Source organism: Aptenodytes patagonicus, chromosome Z, assembly GCF_965638725.1.
Source record: "Aptenodytes patagonicus chromosome Z, bAptPat1.pri.cur, whole genome shotgun sequence".
Lineage (NCBI taxonomy): Eukaryota > Metazoa > Chordata > Aves > Sphenisciformes > Spheniscidae > Aptenodytes > Aptenodytes patagonicus.
In genome coordinates, this window is record NC_134982.1 from 36,740,686 (window position 1) to 36,754,229 (window position 13,544).

The 13,544-nt window shown below is 37.6% G+C and overlaps 1 protein-coding gene across 1 annotated transcript in view; it reads right to left on the bottom strand.

The window, feature by feature from the left end:
• TTC39B (tetratricopeptide repeat domain 39B) overlaps positions 1-13,544 on the bottom strand; it is an 83,694-nt gene that overhangs the window by 18,493 nt on the left and 51,657 nt on the right. The window contains exons 3-10 of the mRNA XM_076363397.1: positions 11,565-11,669; positions 8,924-9,055; positions 6,899-6,975; positions 5,729-5,796; positions 3,659-3,723; positions 3,388-3,493; positions 1,893-1,958; positions 110-218 (exon numbers count right to left, since the gene is read on the bottom strand). Coding sequence (XP_076219512.1) covers positions 110-218; positions 1,893-1,958; positions 3,388-3,493; positions 3,659-3,723; positions 5,729-5,796; positions 6,899-6,975; positions 8,924-9,055; positions 11,565-11,669 — 728 coding nt within the window. The remainder of the gene's footprint in view (positions 1-109; positions 219-1,892; positions 1,959-3,387; positions 3,494-3,658; positions 3,724-5,728; positions 5,797-6,898; positions 6,976-8,923; positions 9,056-11,564; positions 11,670-13,544) is intronic.

Sequence of the window (13,544 nt, forward strand, 5' to 3'; positions counted from 1 at the left end):
TCTCCTGTTACAAAGCTAGTTGGCCACAATTTCGAAAATCAGTTAAAAAAAAATCACAATATCTATCATCATGTGTAGCATGACCAAACAGCTACACAGTGGGTCTCACCAAGGATTAAGGAGACGTAAGTATGATAAACCAACAGGGTGAAAGTACACAGAATGGCCCTCAAACTGCTGCCAGATGCGCCTTCTCGTAGTTGACAGAGGCCCAACTCCTAAGAAACATCACAAACACATGCAGAATTAACTATCAGTATACAGAGTTACTACTAATAGTTTCTGGCTCCCTCAAATCCAGTTTTCCTCTCAGATACAAGTATTTCCTAATTTAGCACTTTGTTATCTCAGATCCAACAGAACCTTCTACCAAAACAGTACTACCACAGCTGATAGTACTCAGCAAGGAGAAGATTAAGCTAACATTGAATAAAATTACCCATGCATTTCAGTGCTCTGGTGAAATGAGAACACCACACAGACCATGCAGACACACAGGTCTACATCCCTTCCCCACTATTTTCTGGCTATGAGCCCTTCAGAATAACATCTTTAATTCTATGTTTGGTGAGAAGCTCTCTCAACCGTTCCAGTGCTACATGTTGCAAGAGTCTTCCTTCACAGAAATCCCTGGTTATCCTCAATTCTCTTCCATCAAGTCAGCCACTATTTTGAGGTTCTGATCGAAGTATTAGCTCTGCTAACACACCAACTTCTAGACACTGTTTCCAGAAGCTACAATGGAATTCGTGTGTGCTGAGAAAAGGAATCCAGATTCATGGAGACTTATTCAGCTCTTAACACATGAAACTTCTCATCCTTTCCAGTTTATGTCCATTACATGACAGCTTGACTGCTTGGGGGATTGTTGAGATGAGCTCAGAGCTTCCCTGCTTAAGAGCAGTGGCTCTTCAGAAACGTATCAGATTTTAACAGTTTTGCCTCAAAACAAATATTAACTTAACAGGAGTTCTATTGCATAGCAACTTGATGCGTTATAGAGGAATTCAAGCACCATACAAAAAAATGTGCTGATCCTTCAAAATTGTTTGTTATTTTCCCTTCAGCTTTTATTGCCTTTTCAGCCAGGGCAAATATGTGTATTATGGAACAGCTTCAGCATGAACCAGGTCTTTCACAGGAAGAAACAGAATGAACAGGTCTCTACTGAAGTCTAATTTTACATAAGCAAAACCGTAATTGTGGACAAGCTAACAGCAATAAGACCATATGGTGACACTTTGTCCAATTAGTAACTTGAAGTTTAGTTATGTATAATTCTGTGGGTTGCTTTGTTTGGTTTGGGTTTGTGGGGTTTTTTTTTGGTTTTTGTTTTTTTAATTTCTTATCAGTGTCAAAAAGGGTTTTAAAGGGCAGTAAGATACTTACAAAACAAGGCTAGGTTTACAAAAACAAGGCCATGATTACAAATACTTTCCTCATCCATGAGAAAAAGACGTACTGAGATTCAACAATGACACATGATATTCAGAAATTCCTTCTCCCAAAGAAATGGGCTGGGATTGTGGGTAGAAAAATGTAGAACTGACTCTCCCCTCAGTTATTGGTATGAGGAACATTAATTTCTGACTGTATAGGCTAGAAAAGAAAGCTAATATCCTCTCCTTAAGGATCAGCAAAAGGAAAGGAAATTGCAATTTGAAAACCCCCTCTGAAGCAGACTGGTCTTTTCCCATGGTTGTTCAAGATCAGCACTATATGTGCTTTTATGCTTGCATCATCTAGACCACTTCTCATCTTTTTAACAACACTAAAATACTGATAAACAATATATTTCACACTAAAAGTATAATGATCTATATGACGTTAAATCCATCCAGTCTTTATCTGAGAAAAGACTAATTTGAAAAAACAAATATCAGATCCAATACCCTATTGCCAGAAAATCCAATAAATTCTAAAAGTCGGAGGATCCTTCCTGGTAAAAGCGACAGCATCTGAAATACATTTCAAACAAAAATAAGATTAAAATGTACATACATTTAAATAAAAAAGTAAAACCACTATAAACTTGAACCAAAAATGCCAGCTACTATGTTAAATGCCATTACACATTAGTGAAAAAGTAAAACACAAAAGAACTTGAAAATAGACATGCATGATCAACAATATACAATCAGTCTGAGCTTCAGGGAAATTCAGACTTTTGACGATCATCCAGCATGGAAACAGCAAGACAGAGTCCAGCTGTGCTTCTTCAGATAATGACAGATTTTTCTGTCTTCAGCTGATCAGAATTGTTTGAAAATTGTGGGTCATTTGGAATAAAAGTATTATCTATTTTGGTAGTACTCACAGTCTATAATTGTCATCTTCCTTTACTCCCAATCAAATCACACAATGCTATCACAAAAGTTCTACTTGTTCCTACTGTGGGAGCACTGAATTAGCAGACCAGCAAGCACACTTGTTTTAGAAATACTAGCTATTGTTATCATCCTTTAGCCCTCTATTACATGCACTTTTTGTTCCCCTTGTAACTGCATTCTCCATATCCTACACAACAGAAAACTTAAAGGTCACAACCACCTTTTCAACGAGCATTACAAGAAGGTCTATTTGAAGGTCAGTTTTTGAAAGCTCCATTCACCCTAATACACTCTGCCCAGCAGACACTTTTTCTGTTAAGCTTCCTACTGGGGAGACTTCATGAAGAACAGGAAACGTCAGAGCACTTATGAACACAGACATCTACCAGTTGTTTGGGTTTTAAAGACTGACAGGTGCAGATAGACCTGAGTTCTTCTGACCGTAATCAGAACTGGCCAGCTCCAGTCTTGAATGATACAGAAATTAACATACCAGCAGAAATCAACTCTCACCATTGCAATGACAGATGTGAAAATGCAACTGTAGTAAATTGTAAAGAAACACACTAGTGGATGTACCCAGTACAACAAACCCTGCATCCGCAAATGCTAGTGGATGCCCAAACTCAGTAAACTACTGCTCATTCTTTTGAATTTGTAATTATCTATGCCAATCCACAGTATGCCACTGAAGCAAAAGAATGGTATACATAGGTGTGTATAAAAAAAGCAGTCACTCCAGGCATCCTGTAATCAACAGCGTAAGTATCATAAAAATTCCTGCTACACACAGGTAGATGTAGCTGCTTTTCCTCTTAAGAAATACATATATAAATTAGTCCAAGGGAATTAAACACAATTCAGATTAGTAGAAAGATCCCAGAAGGCATGCATGCAAAAAGCCGCTGCTGTTTTCATATTGCATAAAACCTTCAAAGCCTGTGTCTCCATTTTACAAATGTGTAATTTTTAAAACAGGATTACAGTACTGTTTCTGCAAAGAAAGAAACCTACAGAATTATCCCAATGGCCTTTCTGTAGTCTGAAAAAGTCATACCAAGTTGAATGCTCCAATTCCAAGTTTTACTCCTCCTTCAAACTGGTAGTAAGTTTCATTTTTGCTTTTGTTCCCCTGAGTCATCTGTAGCACCTGGTGACATTCTCTTGATGCAGGAAAAAAAAGGAGGGAAGGGGAAACATGACTTAATGCTTATACTTCATATAATTTCTATGATTGCTATAAAAGTATTTCTTTTTATTGTGGAGGCATTAATGCAACTGCACCTGCTTATACCAACATTGAATCTAAGTGTTTTCTAATGGCTTACTTGTATATTTGGTAACTCGTCCTAATTTTGAGGCCACCTTTGATAAAGTTGATCATATTTTCATCCTGGAAGAAAAAAATATAATTGCACAAAAATGTGCATTCAGCTATTACAAATAACACATACATAAAAATCTTCCAGCTACATTTACATTTATTTGTAACTTAACGGTCATTGGAAATATTAAAAATGTTTTTCAGTTATTAGACTCATCTCTAAGACTGAAGTTAACACTTGCTTTAAGTTGTCAGGGAAACATTTCTCTGGCGCATGTTACAAATTTTAAAACTTAAGAGGGGAATGAAAAAAAGTCAGAGTTACTTTTAACAGAATTTCCAATGCATATAAATGGACCAAGAAAGCTCTCCACCAGATGGTGCTGTGGGAACTTTTTAGAAAAGTTTTGAAATACCGATTCTGACACACACAAGTGAGCCCAGGACCTGGCAGAAGACAAACCAAAGAACCCCCTGAACAGATGAATTCCCATTCCTGATCAACAGTAACCACATGTACTACCCAACGTATGTACTTATTAACATCTAGAAAAATCAAAGTAAAGCCACAATGTACTAGCCATCACAAATAAATTCCTGAAAAGCAAGATGGTTAACAGTTCAACAGGACAGAATTTCTCTCTTAGAATTCACACAGAAGGGGAACGTGTGCAGGCATTTCAGAAATGCACATTTAAATACTTGGGGACAGCATATATGATGTGGAAAATGAAAAAGCACAAAAAAAGCCTCAGACTCATCAACCAAAGGAAATTCTGGCTTCCATAAAAGGGTCACCATTTCAAAAGACCTCAATTGTTTTGTCTGCAATACTGAACACCCAAACGCAAGTGTTTTAGTACAAGCATTCTTGCTACCTCTTTCTGAATGGTTACATTTTCATTATCATCATCCCCCTCAGAAGAATCAAGGTCAGTCAAGGATGAAAAATATGGGGCATGACAGCAATCAGCAGAGCAGGGTACTATAGTCAACAGCAATGGATCTCTGACATGGTAGATAGCAAGGTGCTGCTTTAGAGAAAGTATACCCCCAAGGTTTTTTTCATTTTATACAGTCCTAAACTCACCTCCTTCAACAACTGTTTAAAAATTCTCTTCACACTTAAAAAAACCCACCAACAAAACAAAAAAAGAGGGTTGCTTCCATTTGGTTAGTAAAGGAGAAAGTCAGTTGTAGGAAAGACTGGCATTCCATTAATATTATTTCCTGACACTTCTGGCCATAGTACTGTATTAAGCGGTTTATAAAGCTTTGCCAAATTAACTTTTTAGATCCATCTGATCTTAGTACCTTTGTGCCTCACTTCTTCCTCATAATTTGTATCTGAAGGGATTATCTAAAATACATTCATTAAACATTTGTAAAACACTCACATATGTAAAAAAGTATAACAACTCCTGTTTTCAGGAATCAAATTTCAAATCAAATTTGAAAACACTGTAGCATGAAGTCCCTGAACCCCAAGCTAAACAAGAAGCACCAGACAGTATTAAACAGCAGATCTTCCTGTGGACTGAATTATTACCTCAGCAACGCTAAGGCATGCTCATTTTATAATAATTTGTAACTATATTGTTCCTGACACCATGTCAAAAGTGCATGGAGAGTGATACTGAATTGGAGACAAGTGCGCATCAGTTGAAGCTTTATTAGTTGGGAAACATTCTAGCCTCTTCATGCGAAAAAAGACTTGCACTTTCAAACAAGACATTTCCTCATACTTGAACATCTTTTTAAACAAGTGCTGAACACTGTCAGATGTGATGCAAGTCATTTAAACATACCATCTGTATAAGACTGCAATATACCTTAGGTTTTTGGCTCCTGGGTATCAATAACATCTTTCGTTATTCATATAAACAAAGAGAGAATTTTGCTGGGTAGCACAGCATTTACCATACTTCAATCACTGCCATGAAATAACATTCATTCACTAGGAAAAAGTTGGGGTTTTAAATACTCTACCTATTGTGGGAACTACATTTTACAAGTACTAACATCTTTCCATTAAACTGCTACACAGAGATACAAAATAAACAATTGACTTTACCTGTACGAAGGTGAGAGCTGCTTTCTGTAGTAAGCATTCAGCATAGCAGATTTCAGCATGCATTTCCTCTATATAAGAAAGAAAAGTTATTTACTGTTAGCAAAGCATTGTCAATATTCTCTTCTTGGGGCCAATGGAATAAATAAAATGCTGCCAAGAAAAGAAAAAAAAGCAAGATTCTGCTGTTGCTGTTTTGATAACTGCTGAATAATAGCTGTAACACACAAATCCCAATAGAAGTCTTCTATTTCACCTCTCCTCAGACAAAAACTTTGATCTTGCCAGAGCTCACTTCAGCCTAGGGCAAAAGCTACTTGTCATTCTGGTGGATGATCTCCTGTACTTTCCATTGATCCTAAGTTTAAATATCAGCCTACAGCAACTAGGTCTTCCAACCCTCTTTCCACGTCTCAGAAAAAACTTTTACAGACGAATGGTAACGCTCACTGTGGCTCAGGCTTTTCCTAAGTCCAGGAAGACATTATGAACAGGTTTTCACCAAGTCATGCTCAACAAACCAAAAGCCCTGGGCAGACTTTCTGTCCTCATGCAGCACTAAAGTATATTTGACTTAACACACATGACACGAGTTACTCTGCACCCATGCTGCAAGACCAGCCACATGCACAAGGCTGCTGTGAGTTTGACGCGTCCAGTATTAAACAGGATTCTTTTGTGTCAGGTTAGAAAAAAATGCATACTTGATTCTGCCCGAATCAGAAATAGGAGATCAGCATTTTCAGAGCCATGAACAATGCACTGATACCATTTCCCAAAACACCTTAAGGCAAAACAGACAAGCACAAAACTTGTTAATATACTCAGATTCCAATGCAACTAATAATAAGGACATATTCCACAGCATCAACGATTCTTAAACTTTTGGGAGCTGTCTTTAAAAAAAAAAAAAAGGGAAATCTCTCTTCAGTCCTATAATGTGTTGTGAAAGGCATTCCTTTCTTAATCCATGCACACTCAGAACCGAAAAAAATTAGGCTGAATCCCCCATTTTGAGAAGTTTTGCATTCAAATTAAAAAAAAACACCATACAGTTGGTTTGTTTGGTTTTTACTGTAAGACACTAGGCCAAGTTAAGCATATTTGTACACATTGCTAGTGTTTTTGAGCTTTTTTCACTTTGTTATTTTATCAGTATTATAAACCACTTACCTTCACTCAACTGATCCACTGACTGTTTAGAAACTAGATTGGACAAGGATTCCACCACTGTGTTTCTTTTCCTGAATCTAAATCAGTTGTACATGGAGGAAAAGAAACCCACACAGCATGAGTGACATTTCAACACAAACTTGAACTTAATTATTTATAATTCTTAACCCTTTCCAACCACAATTTATAGACATTCTTAGTAAAGTGATGATTTGCCAATAGCTGCAATTCTTTGAGTAGTCTAATCATGGCCACTGGTATGTGTCCAGGCTCAGAAGCACGGAACTGATGTTCCAAGCATGCATTTAACCTACTTTAAGTGTACAATAGCCTCCACCCCACTTCCACCCACCAGCTGCAGAGGTCTCTCTGACACTGGGCAAGCCACTTGAACTGGACTTGAAAGTTTTACGAATTACTTTTTTCCATTTCTTAAACTTGCACTCAGAATTAAAGTGAAAAATCAAAAGGAGCTCTGTTTTCAACATAAATGAAAACAAAAATACTTCAGTATTTTATGGCATTTTATGCCAAATGACGCCAAAACAGTCACATATTTTACTTTCAACAGATCTCAACTGTCCATGTTATAAAATGCTAGTTTATTTTAGTACAGCATTCCAAAAATTAATTTGCTGCTATTTACAAACAACTCAGCTTTATGAAGAAGCTAAAGAAACAATTCTACATTCAGAAAAGGAACATACTTTTAAACCTGGAAATCATTAATTATAAACACCAAGCGTTGGCTTATTGTTTGTTTACACTATTCTGCACACTGAAAAGCACAGGGTCCTGACAAGATGATGACACTACAGGTTACCGTAATGCATACACAGAAAATGGTCAGTTAAGGCACATGTAGTTCTGGCAATTCTTCACCTTTAAGTGTTTGATTGCCTTTATCTTGCATTTTTACGAGTTTTGTGACAGACTAGACCAAAGCACTTACGCATAAAAGTTTGCATCCTGCAGAGATGGAGGCCCTTATTGAAACTATCTGAAGTACAAAGAGGCACCTAACTTTCAGACATACTAAACAACATAGTTCAGAGGAACCTGAAAAAGAGGCAGAAACTGCTGACCCTTTATTTTTTTCAGGTAGTATCTGATAGTTTTGTCCCGGTTCCTTTTCTTTTTTTTGTCATTGCTAAGGAGGTGATGTTAAATGTCTAAACTAACAACATTTGGAGATAATTTCTTTGGAGACCATTCATGATAAATTATGGCCTAACCAATACGATGAAGAACCAGTACAGCAGAATAAAGCACTCATTTCTGTTTTTGTCAGAGGCTTAAGCACTTTAGCTTTGACAACCCATTTTCTAAGGTTTTTTTAATTAAAAAAATAAAAGTCACTAATAACTTCTATTTTCTATTCTATTTCATTGTTGTTCTAAGCAAGACCAGAAGCAAAAGGTTCAGATCATTCTTGATGGGAATAATAGCCCTTTAATTTTAAGGTAAACTTAACACTTACATTTGTAACAGTAATAAAAAAAATTGCTTTGGTTTTAGAAGAAACCTCAGTACAAGCTTAATCCGACTAGACTATTGGGTCCCCTTTTGAAAACAACTTTTAAAAAAAAGAACATTTTAATGATGAAAATGAAAATTCAAAATATGGAGCTTTTAAATTGTTGATCCCTTGGAAAACAAAAAGTGACAGGTTGAAATAGCTCAAGCAGTTCAATCATGTAGTGTCAGCTTATGTGTAGGTCTACCTAGCAACCAACCATGTATGTAACCAACCATGTACGTAACCAATAGTTACGTCGCAACCAACCATTTAACTAACTTTAGAGGCTACACATGCCCAGACCCAAGGAGTCTCTTGTTTCTGCAATACTAGGAAACATATCCTTACCAATAATAATTGGATAGTGAGACTTACTCCACCTTTCCAAATCTGGATCACTATCACACTGACAATAGCCTGCTTTGAAAGCATACAGACAGCTGGGATATCTTACAACAAACACTAGTGGATTAAGTACCTCATAAACGTTCATTGCTTGGGCTTACCTTTGGCAGGTTTGCAAAGCTTCCTTCATTGTAGAAATTCCCATTTGTATATCCTGCTGTTCAAAGGTCATAGCAGCTTGCATAACTAAAATAGTGCTGTACCCAAGGGCATGGTACATACTATCTTTAGACCTAGAGCAAACATATAAATCTTTTGCATTTAAGTAAAACTTTAAATTACAATACAAAATTAAATGCTGAGACACTTGCATTAATTTGTGAAAAGACAGAAGAATAAAGCAGGAAAGTCATGGACATGAGAACATAACCTAGCAAGTATCATCTTCCACCAGGTGCTACTTGTCTGCCTCCACAGGATACTGTGGCAGCAAGTTCCAGAAAATATCCAAACTGGGTTACACGAACATTTGCACTTAATTATATCCCATTTATAGTCCACTGGCAAATCTAATTTAGCTAATTAAGCCGTGACATAAATACTCCTTTGTCTGCTTTCATTTAACATAAGAAGTAAGGACATCTTTCTAACATCACTACTTGATCCAAAGACACAAAAATCTGCATTTGTGTCACAAAAAAGTCAGTATGCACATGCTCAGTCCTGCATAAAAGCCTACATTGAACCAGCCTGGCTTTCACAACATAATTACACAATCAAAAAAAAAAAAAAAGTTGTTGGAAAGTGGCTACAGGAGGTCATACACTCAAACCTACTGGCTGCAGCAGCACTACTGCCAATGTTGCATTAGGTGAGCTCAGGTTTTGCCTAACCAAGTTTCAAGAGGTTCAAGAAAATGAAGACTGCATACCCCTCTGGCAGCCTCTCTGGTACTGTACTATCAATGTACTTTTTCCTAATGTCCAATCTGAACCTCCCAAGCCTCAACTTGTGGTGACTGCCTCTTGTCTCACCATCTGCCACTATGGAGAAGGATGTCTCTGTCTTTGCAACTCCCCCTCAGTAGCTCCAGAACACTATTAGATTAATGCCCAAGTCTCCTTTTTGCCAAACTAAAACAAACCCAGCTCTCACAATCTTAATCGGTCATATGTTCTAGTTTTCTAACCATGCTGCCAGCTCTCTGTTGGATCCTCTCCAGTTTCCTCAACTTTTTTGCTTCGCCCTAAATCAAGGAGCCACCCACCAAATGTAGTTTTGAAGACAGGAAACTTTGAGCAGAGTCAAGGAAGATAGACCCTTGGGCTAGGTGTTTATTTCTTAAATATATCAACACTTTCCCTAAAATTTTTACATTATTTAAAGACTTGAGTTTAACTTTCATTAAAAGACTGATTTCAGTAAAATTTCAGTAAAACAATTGGCCTTTTTCTTTTTTAAAATGTGGTTTTTTGTTTCCTTGTTAGGCTAGGTCCTCCTCTGAAGATTAGCTGAATATGCTATATAATAAGCTCAAAGTCTATTAGTTGCCAGGGACTGAAAGCATCAAAACCATGGAGTTTAGAATATTTTTTTTCTTCGTAGCAAATGTCAACTAAAACAAATACTTCACTGTACATAAAAACACTATTGTATGAAACAAGGTTTCTTTGTTTTACAACAACACAAAATGAAATATATATATGAAACATAGAAAAACATTTGGGTAATGTATATGTGTGTGTACTCAGTAATACACACGTGCATAATCCTTGCATACAGAACTTAGTATTTTGCAATACTATCCAGAAATAGTTTTAGCATACACAAGTGCAGGTGGGCCTTCTCAAAGCATTGCTCTATTACAAATAACACTGCACAATGCTCAGAGAAGAGCGCTTGGGTGTAAGGATAGCTAATTTGAAACGGTGTTATTCCTGCCTACCTCCTCTACACTTGAGCTCTCCATACCACTAAAAGCAAACACTTGATAGCTGTGTCTTCCTCCCAAGGTTTCATTTAATGGTGTTCTTCCACCTGTCCATACTACTGACCTGACACCACCAACCCATCATTCTTAATCCAGTCCTACTATCACCAAACTGCAGAGCAGGAACTTTACCTTGCTCTACTAACACATTCCTCAACACCATATGCATCTTTGAGACACAGACAGGAAAAGAACAGTGAACAGGATTCAGATCCCAGTCCTAAAGAACAGTCATCCAGATTGCCTCCCCACACAGTCACAGGTAAGCTAGGTTTATCCTACAAACCTTTCAGTATTCTTTAGTTCCCTGTATCTGCACTGCCATGCTTTTCTTCTCAGTGGAGCAAAGACAACAGGGGAATAGGCAGAATTAGTCAGAAGATCAAAAGGTGGGCTTTAAGGGTAAACACTACTGTAACTCAAACGTAATATAAAAAGCAACAAAAAGAGTATTCTGGAGTTTTGTTCCAGCTTTGTTGTCCTGTCAAAAGCAGTTCCATTGTACAAATTCTTTGACCAAAGATACACTGGATAAGGTCTTGCTCCCCTGCTTTTCCCCTCTGCAACGAGGAAAGACAGCTTGAATGATAAACTCTAACCGAACAATTCAGTGCTTCACTAACAAGTTTTGTGATGGTCTTAAGGAGAAACAAGTGCACTGCTAAAACCCAAAGATACTGAGAAATGCTTTTGGACAAAAGGGAAAAAATGAAAACTACTATCTTCAGAGACCTTAAATTAATCTTCAGCTACCAGATAGCATACTTTACACTATCTGTTTACAGTAACTTCAGCAAATAACAGGACCTCACCATGGACGAAGTAGTTCCAGGGCTTCAGAGAACTTATTGTTTAGAAATAAGTTCAGTGCCATTGAACATTCTTCCAGAGCAGACTTGAGATCCATCTTGGATGCCCTAAAAAAAGATTCTTAGTTTAGTCAAAATATTAAAATATTTTTTCCTTACATAACACAGGTCTTTTATAGCCATTTTATTACTCGTTTTTAAAATCTAGCTTTACAAAAACAAGTCATGTGTTTAACACTTTATCCATGCTACATGGGTGTGCCCTCCTTGCTTATTTAAGTGATGTTTATGGCTGTCCTTTTTTTACCAGTCAATATGGAATGGAGTCATTTTTACTGCTACTTATATAACACAAAATACTCAAAACTTATCACCGTGTCCAAGCTCTCAATTCTATGTGTCAGTATAAATCCAGTTTCAGGCTCTGTATTCAGACCTAAATCTTGAGAGAAATGATAAAATAGTATTTTTGTCCGAGAAAGCAGTAAACAGACACCCACTCTGCAAACAGCTATGCCAAAAATAGTCCTGTCAGAAGCCCACACCTATGCCAAAAGCTTTTGTTCCTCCTAATTCAATTCAAGTAAAATCACCTTCACTTGCTTAAGAGGAAGCCATCTAACAAAACCGCTACCTCGGCCAGTTCTGCCTGAAAGACTCGGGAGCACTCGCAAATTGCTCCATGGGCAGAACTGGTGACAAACTGGACATTCATGGTAGTGACGAATAGGTAGAAGCTACACAGCCTGCTATGTACACAGCTGGATCTGGAAAAGATAATCTGTCTACAGCTCAACAAGAGGTTTAGGCTCTATAACGGGCTTTATCCAAGTAAGGTTAAGCAGTAATAAGTAATATTAATCTCATAGACATGATCTGTTAAAGTGCTGTCCAGAAGAGAAGAACCCTGCAGGAGAAATTTAAGAAGAGAAATGACAAAGGAGTGCAGCTGCTCCAAATCTGACAGTAACACACACAGAAAACAAACCAAGAAAAAAGGGGACATGAAAATATGACTGGACAGGTTTTTTTGTTTGTTTGTGTGTGTGTGTTTTTTGTTTGTTTTTACACAGAATCACCAACTTCCCCTACCGTCCTCGTCTCTCCATCACCCAAAAGCTTTAAGAACATTGGCTCTATTTTTTGTATCCCTTCTGGGGCAGAAAATTGTGAGAAGGCTAGACGACATCCCAAAACTCTTTTTCAGCTTTATTTTCTGTCATTTTTTAGTGGCAGTACTTGAAAAATTCACCTTCTGTAGAAAAATAAAGTCTCTAACTCAATACTTGGCAACTACTAGATATTTATTATTGCACATACCAAAAGGCAAATCCTGCCCTTCATAATGGAGTAGTGAATTGCCCAACAGTCAAAATCCGGCAGTTTTACCTGACTGTTACCAACAATTTTAAATACAATTTAAATACCTTTATTTTCTCCAATACTGAGAGTCAACTTTATTATGTATACAATTTTAAGATCTATGTAATTTTATGCAGCAAAACCCTACAGTTCTTAAAATCTGAAGCATTTGCAGCTCTGCTTCCACTGTTACCGTTAGCCACTCGCTAAGTTTTCACATCCTTCAGCCGCACACACACACTGCAGGAAAGGTCATATTCTCAATGCAACCTACAGCCCTGATCTCCAGCTGTCCAACAAAAGTACCACTGTCACACCAGCAGAGAAGGGGCACCATGGCCATCCAGTCAACCAGAACAAGTCTTACCAGCAAAGTGGCTGCCTCTCTTCTCACGTGCGTAGGGTTCCTGCCAGCCCATCACACCCCAGGTTTCACCCCAACATCTAGTCCTATGTGAGGGCCTGGGGAACGAGCACTGCAACGCAGCCCACGTTTGCCCTACTGTGTAGGGTACAGGTACAGGTACCAAAGTCTTTATTAGCCTGTACTGATTAGTAGTGTACGGCTACTGGAGAGCAAATCTACTACATTTGTGTTCTCTTCATTGCTGGTGTATGTCA